This window comes from Abrus precatorius, unplaced genomic scaffold (genome assembly GCF_003935025.1).
Source record: "Abrus precatorius isolate BTA unplaced genomic scaffold, Abrus_2018 Scaffold9, whole genome shotgun sequence".
In the NCBI taxonomy this organism is placed as follows: domain Eukaryota; kingdom Viridiplantae; phylum Streptophyta; class Magnoliopsida; order Fabales; family Fabaceae; genus Abrus; species Abrus precatorius.
The window spans coordinates 26,572,847-26,584,871 of NW_020874439.1; the positions used below are offsets into that span (position 1 = coordinate 26,572,847).

Below are 12,025 nucleotides of genomic sequence, written 5' to 3' on the forward strand. Positions count from 1 at the left end.
ATTAACCCTTTCTTATTTAAAGGGAGATGTTTATGCACACCACTTGTATGTTGTGAACAGTGGCACATATAATCTCCCTATATGTAACAGACACATTTCAAATAAGGAGAGTGATAGAGATAGAAATTGAAAAATCTAGCGAAACAAAACTACAATAAGATTCTCATATGTGTTCCCCGACTTCCCCAATGAATCCTCTTGACCTTTCTCAATACTCTATATATTAACCTCTTCCTTTGTCTTTGCCACTCAGTAACACATTATCTCTCCCTAGCTCCAACTACTACATACATCACTCTTCAAAGCTCCAACACAACACAAGAAAACACATCAAAGACACTATAGCTTAAACATGCCAGTGCCTAACCCATCATTGCTTACACCTCAAAACACCATAGAAAATGGCATGGAAGGAGAGAAACTAAAACTTGATGCATCTTTTACACCAAACCAAGATATCATACCCTCTCAGTTCATATGGCCAGACCATGAGAAGCCATGCCTAAAACCACCAGAACTCCAAGTTCCACCAATTGACATGAAGGCCTTTCTCTCAGGAGATCCACAAGCTATGTCAAATGTTTGTGCAAAAGTGAATGAGGCATGCAGGAAGCATGGCTTCTTTCTTGTTGTTAATCATGGAGTTGATAACAACCTCATAGCTCAAACTCATAAGCTCATAGATGATTTCTTCTGCATGCAACTGTCAGAGAAACAAAGGGCTCAGAGAAAGGTTGGAGACCATTGTGGCTATGCTAATAGCTTCATAGGAAGGTTCTCCTCCAAACTTCCTTGGAAGGAAACACTTTCTTTCCGTTACTCTGCTGACAAGTCCACCAAAACTGTGGAGGACTATTTTGTTAATGTCATGGGAGAAGATTTCAGGCAATTTGGGTAAGATAGAATGCACTTTTCTTTCATACTCACTTCCTCCCAGTTTCAAGCTTAAGTGCTTTTGTAATTAAAAAGCTTTGCTGCTACATCTAATCACTTTTGTAAACCTTTTCTCAACACATTTTTGGTTTAACTTATTTTGAACTTTTAAGAAATAATTGCATATATTTTTTTTTTAGTTTGCAAAAACTAAATAAACACTTTTAAAAAATAAGTGATTGGTTTGCCAAAAATAAGTTTTACCGAACATACCATAAAATGCTTTTCCTGTTCTTCATTTTTTTTTCTCTTCTCTCTCTTAGGCTCTACACACCACAGACACATCAATCACATATATATAGATTCACCAAAGCAGAAAAATGCCCCCACCCTCCCGTGGCTACTTTTTCTTCTTCTTTTTTTATTAAATCAAATACTTTATGTTTCCATTATTAATTTGCTATAGGAGAGTGTACCAAGAATACTGTGAAGTCATGAGCAATCTCTCTCTTGGGATCATGGAGGTTCTTGGGATGAGCCTAGGAGTTGGCAGAGAATATTTCAGAGATTTCTATGAAGGAAATGACTCCATAATGAGATTGAATTACTACCCACCATGCCAAACACCTGAGTTAGCTTTAGGAACTGGCCCTCATTGTGACCCTACATCCCTAACCATTCTCCACCAAGATCAAGTTGAGGGTCTCCAAGTCTTTGTGGATGATATATGGTACTCTGTCGCTCCAAAAGAAGATGCATTCGTTGTGAACATCGGTGACACATTTATGGTAAGCATCATATTATTACAAGGTTGTTAAGTAGCTTTTTTGCATCATAATAATTGACACATAATTCATATAATTGGAAGGTTCAGTGTACATTTTGTTTTGTAGGTCCATAATGTCCTTGAAATAATGAGATTACTTAGAACATTAGATATACATCAATTACTAAGTTGGCTATACTTAAGTTCAATTTAGTACATGCCTGAAAATGCTTTAATTTAGAGACACAGTCACTTATTTAAAATAAGCTGAACCAAACATGCACTTAGTTATATCAGTGAGATGGTTCTTAAGCTTTGGTGATAAAGTTGAAACATGATAACATGTTGTGACTTGTTTTTCAGGCTCTATCAAATGGGATTTTCAAGAGTTGCTTGCATAGAGCAGTAGTGAATAACAAAGTTGTGAGAAAATCACTTGCTTTCTTTCTATGTCCAAATGAAGACAAAGTGGTCACTCCTCCACAGGAATTAATTAGCATTGAGAATCCAAGATTGTATCCAGATTTCACATGGCCAAGTCTTCTTGAATTTACACAGAAGCATTATAGGGCTGACACAAGAACTCTTGATGCTTTCTCGAGGTGGTTACAAGAGAAAAACAACTAGTAAGGGGTGCCCCCACACTTGTTCCATGGCCAACAAAATCATAAACTGAGCTTTAACATGTATCTGTTTGAGTGAGGAAGATGACATCATCTAAAGTGAAAGAGGGTGCTTTAGGTGGGTCAATTGTGGAGAAAAAGATAACAGAAACACCAAAAATAAAGGTCTACTGCGTAATTAGTTGTAGTTTTAGTGTTGGGAGAATCCTTTTATGTGCAAATGGAAGAACTGAAGCGATATTCGTAGGAATAAAGAGTTGCTTTGCTTGTGTAGTGAAGTTATTCTTGTCAGCATTAATAGTTGTCTTGAACTTTCTTTGTAATTATGTGTTATGCTATGCATGTAGAGTTTCTATATAATAATAAAATATGTTGCGTTTTGTGTCATCAGAATTATAAGACTTTTCATTAGAAATATTGAAAATTTAATTAATTTAATTGAATATATATTCAATATGTTCCATAACATAAACAACCAATTAACGGATAATGCATGCTGGCATGGCAACCAATTTATCCAGTATTGGTAATTAATATATTGACGTAGCTGTGAACTTCTTTTCGGGACTCAATAACATTTTTAAGTTAGTTTGAATTGAATGTTTCAAACAAAAGAAAATCGAATTTCCTTTTAAGGAAGAGGATAGAAAAACAAACTATGATAGGATCTAAAGTGTGCTTTTACTAAACAAAATTAATAATAGTGAGGTTATACAACATGAAATCTTAACTTTAGAGAAAGAAAATTAACATAAAGTTATGTTTTTTTTTGTTTCTACATAACAATTTCAATCAGCAAGAAGATTAAGAGATCACTCATTAATAAATCATGCAAAGCAAGCACTTTACACTTTTGATGATTGTGATCTAATTCCAAGCTTTACCTTTGATTGGCTACTATCTAAACAAGATAAGATATAATACCTTTAAAATCATCTCAGTCCAGAGCAATCAGATAGTCCAAATAATGCAATAAAAAAAGATAGTCCAAACAAACAAAAATTAAATCAATTCCCAATATTTTCTTCCCTTCTAGCTAGCATTATTGATATAAAAAAAATGTAGATGCATGGTTATCAATCAATTAGATAAATAACCTCCAACGATGCAACCCAATCATAGATGTGTGCTTATGCTTGTAGTGCACCTCAATGATATTGATCAGCCACACAATGAGATTCATCGGTTTTTCAGAACTCGTGCCGACTTAACTAATTTCTTTATCAATCATCCATGACCATAATTAGTATTAATTATATTATGTTCATTTTTTTTTCTCTATTTTTACTCTAACTCATTATATGAAAGATTGTACTTTCATCCAAATACTAATAATACTAATAATCTTACTTACAAAGGATTGAAGGTAACACACAAACAAGTGTTAACTTAATTTATAAAATTGAGGTATGTCTACCGAATATTGTCTGCTTAATTTTTGCAAGTGACGTCTTATTCAGTAGTCATATATAAACCCTTGTTGATGCATGTTTAATTATTTTCACCACGTCGCCTTCTCATTAATCCTCTTCCAGTTCTGCCTTTGAATCCAAAATAACATAAACATATTTGTAAACATCAAGCATATATATATATATATGAAAATCAAACGATCTATATAACCTGTGACTACTAGTAGTTATCGAATTTTAAATGTGATTATCTAAATTTTTTATGCTATGATTATAAAGTACTGGGTGTCAAATGTTCTTGGACAACATGTGTAAATAATTGAATCCAAAACGTGTTGTTTGCCTTTTGGACTGGGTGTTGTTTGCTTTCAAGTTCAACTGCTTCCAAATTAAAATTAAAGCAATTTCCCGAGAATCTAACACGATAGGATGTAATTAATTAATGATTTATTTTCTAGCTGACAGGGACCAGAGAGTAAGAGGAATATGTTATGTTAGAATCCTTGCAAACAACTTCAAAATTCACCGACTGGGGTTGGACTGATTTGGACTCAATCGGTTGCTTTAATATCCAACACGACAAAATGTCACTTTAATAGGAAATTGTACACTGCATGCGAGTAGTCATTAATCTCAGCAAACTTTGTTTCTATCTAGCAAGAAAATCATGTATATCCATATACGCCATAATTGGCAACAACATAGTATATCTTATTGAGGAATTTAATGTTCCAATTATTACATATATAGCACAAAAGCTTACAAAAGGGAATACCCCTATTTTATTAATTAATTATTGTGTATGGGCTTTAATCCTTTATTAACACAATTAATCACACAAAGTTTGTATAATTAAAAGATAAAAGAAAGCACAGCAGAAACGACAAGCCTTCCTAGTTCCTAACTCCTCAACATGTCTGGAAGAAGGGGGGAAAATATAAATGATTGGAGATAAGCTTAAAATCATTGTTCCCCTAAAGACAGTGCACGTTGGATCGATTCATTTAGAGTTTATTAGAGATGTATAAATAAAATCATTTGTGGATTTACATCTTAAGAAACCTGATCTAATTAACTAAAAGACTTCAGCGTCATTCATCATGTTCAAATCGTAAGATGTAAATCCATATATGATTTTATTTATACATCTTTTTTTTGGCATTAAAAAATTGTTTTATTTTATATTTTTATTTCTTTCAAAAACTTACCTTTTATTTTTCAATACTATTACCTAAATTTAGCTAATTTTAGTTGAATTTTAAACTTTGACTTCTGACACACCATATCAAATTGATAGATGTAGAAATTACCTATCTTGATTCAAATAAGCTATTTCTATAGTTTTTTTTTTAAAAATTTAAATGTTTTATTTCTTTAACTTAATCATGTATAATAAAATAAAACTTTAATTATTTCAAAACTTTTTCGCAAAACAAGTGATTTTATCATTATTTAATATTGATGATGTTTTCATTTAAGTTTTAAAATATTCACAGAATGTACGAAAAAAATCCAAGTTTTGTTAGAGCTGCATTCCAAAAGAAAACATAACACAAATTATTTTACAAAAAAAAAACTATTTATTATTATTATTATTATTATTATTATTTAAATTCAAGTGCCTAAAGAAAATGGTCTTGATAAGGAACTGGCATTGATTCATTAATTTTTAAAAAATAAATTTAAAAATAAGGTATTAAATAAGAAATCAAAAGAAATTTTTGTAATAAAAAATAACAAACTAATCCATAATGAAACAATCAAGATAAGTTACTAAAACCATCAAGAGCTTATTTATTTAAACGTAATTAAGTCCAGTTTACTTCATGCCTAATATCTTAATGTGTGCCACAACCCTCCAAACTTACCCACATAGCTTAAACAAATAACTATTCCAAGCAGCAAATAATTAAAGATTAAACTCCAAGTCTACTAAATGAGTATAACATCACTATCATGCATGAACCCACATTGAGTAAAATCACCACCATGCTCAAATTGCATAATAGACTGAATTAAAAACTAAGAGAGAATTAAGTTAGAATTTATTTACATTTAATGGTCAAATATTAAATGAAATAAAAATATTTTAAATTTTTTTTGAGATTATAAATTCATAATATGTAAAAGATAATCTTCCTCATGAATATCAAAATATAAAAACTATAATTTATGTTGTTTATTTGATAGGGACACTAAAACAAGCAAAAACAAAGTTAATGGGTTTTTTCTTAGTAGTTGCTCAAAGTTAATTTATACCGTATCTATATCCGAATCATTTAAAGTTGCTAAAAGCAAACGGGGGCAATTTAACTCTGGTATAACTACAATGTAATATCAAAACTCTAACAAAAAATAAAACAAAATCATATTAGTAAACATGTTGAATCATTGTTTAAATGTAATAAACAAATACACATGCTTATTTGATTAAACAAGAGTAAAATAAGTTTTTAATTATTATTGATATAGTTAAATATAGTTTTAGTCATTTCTTCTTCTTTTTTTAGATTTTAATCTTTAAACTTTTATTTTCTTAAAAAATAGTTCCTGTTGTCATTTATTAATACTAAGTCATACAACATATAAACATATCTCATGTTACATACATACTACGATTGTTAATATGGTATGATTACGTAAATTATCACCACTAAATAACGAAAGAGACCATTTTAAAGAATTATAAAGATAATAACAAAAAAAGAATACATCCAATGTTCCCTTTAAAAGAATTGGAGTTAATAACAATTTATTTGAGGATCATTTTTGCAATATTCTTGGATGTAGTGTGAACGTTTTTGTGCTAGTTGACTAACTCAACTAATGAGTTAAATAAGTCAATTGATTACATATACACAATCCTCCTATTGATTAGATGATTGTTTTTTTAAAAAAATTATGAGAATATTGGGATTTATTTAATAATATCTTTTTAAAAAGACAACTTATATAATAAATTTAGTTATAAAAGTTATTAAAATAAACTAAAAACAACCTTTTTTCAATAAATTATATCAAATAACTTATTAAAATTAGTTAAAAGGACCCATGACTTATGAGCGTCATGAATTAATTTTTATAAATTATTCATAATTCTTTTTTCAAATAAATCCTATGCTTCTTTAACTATAAATATAAAGCTGTTGTAAAAAGGCTAAGATGTAGATCGATCACTTCAATTAAGAGAAATACAAACAAAATTAAGGAATAAAGGCATGTAAATAAAGTAATATAAATGTGAACAACGGTAATACATGATCATATATATATATAACAGAGAGAGAGAGAGAGAAATAAGCTTGTTTGACTACTGTAGAATAATGGTACATAATAATATATAGTGTGAATAACTTTAAGATGAATCTATTCTCATTTGTCATTCTATTCTAAAATGTATAATTTTTAGTATTTTTAAAACATTTTTATTAAATAATTAAATAAATTAATAATAAAATTTTATTAAGAAAATCTTAAATAACAAATAAAAATAGATATCTTGGAGTTGCGGTAGACTTTCTCTAATTTCAACATTAACTTCCTTTTGGTGAAAATTTTATTCAAAGGGTTTTGGGATTCCCAACTAATAATGTAACTGTGTTTCTATTTTAAAAAGAAATGGTCCTTCATATTCAACCCTATTTATAGCATTACTTGATATGGAAGTTGATGTAACTCTTTAATAGTGACCATTGATTACAAAGAAATGCAGTGGTTTCAATTTCCCTATTTGGTTAAACCCCTTTTGGCTGAAAATGATAGCTTAGGGATGTTTTATCTTTCCAAAAATATATCACCATTCGAACTAATGTGGATCAAATAGCAAGGTACAAGATGACTTATCAACTAATTCGATTCTCTCTTGCCTTAATTGTCCACTAATTTCAATTAGTTAAAACCTTTATGCACTTATATAAGCTCATTTAATTTTAAGTGTCAACACTTTGCCCCTACATGTTTCCACTAAAGCATATCTAGAAAGTTAGATTCCAAAATAATAAAATTTCAAACGTTTGAAAAAGGATTTTCTTATCATCACCATCATGTCCTAATTTTTGTTCATATTAAGTAATAATTAGCATTCTCTCTGTGTACATTAACTTCACGTGTGGATTTGTAGATCATTTATTCCTCTAAACACGTTTTTATCTAGACATGCTTATAGTTGTTGAGTGGCTTAAATAAGATAACTTTTAATTTGCAAATTTTTTAGTTGACTGAAATTTATATTAACATAGAACTTGTCTAAGCTTCCATTAATTTCCCATTTCCTACTATAGCAAATCCATTATGATTTTCTTTTATGATGTTTTATTATGTTAATTTTTATTTTATTCATAGTAGCTTTTTATTATAAAATAAAAATTATAAATATCATTGACAAGGTTTTGTTTAAAAAAAAAAACACACATCAATCAAACAAGTTTTCTAATTTTTCATTTCCAAAACTGTTCTCAAAACAAAATTTACAGGTTTTTAAAATTTTTTTGGTCTTAAATCTATTTTTCAAAAAAAACTTATCGTATGAGTTTTTCTATTTTTTCGGTTCTATAAAATTATTTTGTAGAACAGTTTTAAAAAAACTAAAAGAGAAGAACGGTATCAAACGGACCCTAAATTAATAGGTGTCTTTTTTAGACTATCGACATCTAAAATCACGCTAAACTCCAATTAATCGAATCAAATTAAATTATTGTATTTAAGAGGATACATTTCTCTTAAAACTAAATTTTTTCGTTTATAAGATTTGAATTTAGCTTAATTTTAGTGTACCATGAGCATAAAGATTTTCCATTGTAAATAAATTATAATATATTACTGAGATAATTTTTATATTATTTAATACAGAAATTAAGAATTTTTGCTGATTTGCCAATCCATGATTAGGTGATAATGTAATTTTTGTATCTTGTTAATGAATATAAATTAAATATATTTGAATTTAAGATTTTACTTTAAAAATTAAGTTCTTGTAATTTGAATCAACTTACGGTAAATTCACAGTTTATTTTATTACGGTTTTATGAATTTTTAATTTAATTTATTTAGATTTGTTTAAATACTTTTAATTTTAATAGCCTATGAGTTTTCCCCACTCACAGGTCATTTTTTCACGTCTACTTTGTTTTTTATCCTATCATTAATCATCTCGTTTTCTTCATGTCCCTCTCTTCCAGCGCACATTATACAATCCATAAAGGGGTCTTAACATAAAATTTCACTTTTAGTGGTCCAAATTTGTTTGTATTTTGTCAAGGTTCTAAATTTGTTTCAATAAGTTTGTGAGCTGTCCTGTAGTTCTGGGTTTCCAAAGCTGGATTCTTAAAAATGGGCTTAAAATTGAGCTTACTATGGTTTTCTTTAGAAAGCCTAAGTTTCCCAATAATGAAAAGTTGAAAATAAACGCGCGAAGGACATTAGACCAAAACAAAAACGCGTAAGGACATTGCCAATATCACATTGATAGTATTGACCAAAAACAAATTATATATATATATATATATATACATCACATTGATAGCGGTCCCCCAACAGGGTAGGAAAATTATTGAAAAAAAAGGAAAAAAATGTCAACACCTAAGCTCATACTGAAATAAGTATTTACCAAAAGAAAAACTGAAATAAGTATGTAATAATTTGGCAAAAAGTGTTGTGTTAGTTTTTGGACAGCTACACTTAAAAGGAGAGGAGAAATTCAAGATTGAACATTCCTTATAATAAAAAGTTGATTCTTGATTGTAAAACTAGGCAGAATTCTACATTCTGAATGTTTCATATTGCTATACAATTTTGTCACCACAAACCCACACAAATAGAGATACAACTAATTTAAGACTACTTCCTGGGAATCCGTAGTTGTTCAAGCCTACTAAGCATGCTTAAGCAAAATAGTTTTACAGAAAGAAGTGAGAAGACCCTAAACTCTTCAATTTATTTTAATAATGATCATGATCAAATATAATAAAAAATTATAAATAAAGGCTTAATTAAACTGGTAATCATTTAAATGCAACCCAGTCATTCTGGAGTAACCGGTGGTTTGCTAGCAAAGAAGGTGTCTAGACTCTCTGCTACCAGTTCATATTTTTTCTTGGAAGATTCATTAGTAAGTGAAGCAGCATGAGGTGTTAGAACAACATTATCCAATGCAAAGAGGTCCTTGGGAACATTGGGCTCATTCTCAAACACATCCAAACCCGCACCTCTTATCTCTCTTTCCATCAAACACCCCACCAATTCCTTTTCATCAATTAGAGCACCTCTTCCAACATTCACAATAACTCCATCTTTCCCCAATGCCAACATCACTTCTCTGTTAATTATGTGCCTTGTTTGCTCATTTAATGAACAACAAACCACAAGGATATCACTATTACCAGCAAGCTCCACAACATTAGAACAAAATGGGTATGAAACAAATGGCTTCTCTTTTCTTGAATGGTACATAACTCTGCAATCAAAGGCCTCAAGTCTTTTAGCAACTTCCCCACCAATTCTTCCCAATCCAACAATCCCAACTCTTTTGCCTCCTAGCTGAAATTATATTATAAAGCCCAAACTAGTTAAGCTTTCATTTTAGCTTCAAAATTTTCTGTTCCAGTTGTAAGCCCATACTATAGGCAAGTTAAATTTGTAACGATCATATATCTATCAAAGATTAATAAAATTAAAATTAGTTAAGCTCTTTTTTTTAGTTTCGTTTATGTTCATTTTTATTTTGTCAAAAATTTTAAAATTAATTAAACTTTCTTATTTTAAATATTAAGTAAATTTAGTTTTTTATTGATTTGTTTACTTAAAATTCTCAATTTTTCATTTTGTACTTGAAGACAAATTGATTTTATTAAATTATATTCAGTCAAATGATTAACATAAATATTAAATTTCATTTAAAACTAAAACATTCATAATTTTTCCCCTTTAAACCTTGATACATACTTCTTATAAAATCCTTCAAATTTTAGCATTTTTAAATCCAACAGGCCCCTACTTTTTAATATATATTTTTATACCAAACAACTTACAAATCAACTAACTTTTTTTTATCTTTTTCTTTCTTTCTTTAATTTTTCCTAACCCAAACACAATATTAAAGTTAATAAAAAAATCTTTTAAAAAATAAATTATTTAAAAAGTCATAATTGCCATCTAAAAATAATTATTATAAATCATTTAAGCAGTTATTTAACTCCTAATTTTAGTCTACAATTTCAATCTTTAGAATTAATAAAAAAAATTGACATTTAATAATTTTAAATAGTAAATTAATCTGTACTTATAACTTAAAAAATTAATTTAATATATTGCTCATTATTTCAAGTAATCTTTTTAAAAAAATTGCTAAAACGATAAATGTATGCATTAAAAATAAATATAAAATTGTGTTGTGATTTAAGCTTTTTTACCCATTTTTTACACTATTTTAAAATTGAAAGTCTTTTCTCACGTCAAGCATGGTACCATTTCTTCTTTTCAGATAAAGTTAATTGTATATCCCATTTTTTGTGAGGCTTATGGCACCATATTTTCTTTTCAGATAAAGTTCACTGTATATCTCATCCCTAAGTATCCTATAAAGAAATATAATAAATAACGTAATATAAAAATAGAAAAACAAAATAAAATAATTGGGCATGCGAAGCATCAAGGAACATTCCTGTAGATTCTTGTACCACGAGTGTGAACTGTGAAACATATTTTTTTATTTTTTTTTATTTTTTTATTTTTGTTAATTTTTTAAAAAAATTTACAATATTACGAGTAAAATTTATTAAATTAAAATAAAATTCGTATAACTTTATGATTATCAATAAATTTTAATCTAACAATAAAGAATGTATTAAAAGTGCTATAACATTTTACTTTTTATATAAGAGACACATAATTATAAGGCGAAGGAAAGGGTGAATTACCTTGGAGTTAGAGGGAAGAGGAAAATTATATGAAACGCATTTCCTGATGTGTCGATCGGCGGCGGAAATTTTGCAGAGCGCGTCGATCAACAAGCCGACGGCGAATTCAGCGACGTCGTCGGCAGAGGAACCTTCTCTGACGGAGAGAACCTGAATGGAACGGCGGCGGCATTCGAGGAGGTCAATGTGGTCGGTTCCGACGCTGGTGGTGATGATGAGGGCGACGGCGGGGAGGAGGCGGAGGAGATCGGCGGTGAGGGCTTGGAGTGGGTTGCTGAGAATGGCGCGAATGGAGGAAGGGGTAACGTTTTGGGTTTGGAGGAAGGGAAGAAGAGAGAGTTTTGAGTTAAATAGTTTGAGGAATTTGTATTTGTGAGAGTATAGTGATTCCAATGCTGGCATGATTGATGGAAGACCTAACACCAGCACTTCTTCCAT

At 29.5% G+C, this 12,025-nt stretch overlaps 2 protein-coding genes across 2 annotated transcripts; one reads left to right on the forward strand and one right to left on the reverse strand.

The window, feature by feature from the left end:
• The first annotated feature begins 352 nt into the window (after positions 1-352).
• Positions 353-2,266, forward strand: LOC113850523 (gibberellin 20 oxidase 1-D-like). Its single transcript, XM_027481086.1, has 3 exons — positions 353-894; positions 1,340-1,661; positions 2,003-2,266. Exons 1-3 carry the CDS (start codon positions 353-355, stop codon positions 2,264-2,266), a joined length of 1,128 nt encoding a protein of 375 aa, XP_027336887.1.
• Positions 2,267-9,692: 7,426 nt separating this feature from the next.
• LOC113851115 (glyoxylate/hydroxypyruvate reductase HPR3-like) lies at positions 9,693-12,025 on the reverse strand. The gene is made up of 2 exons (XM_027481598.1): positions 11,588-12,025; positions 9,693-10,208 (listed from the first exon to the last, which is right to left on the reverse strand). Exons 1-2 carry the CDS (start codon positions 12,023-12,025, stop codon positions 9,693-9,695), a joined length of 954 nt encoding a protein of 317 aa, XP_027337399.1.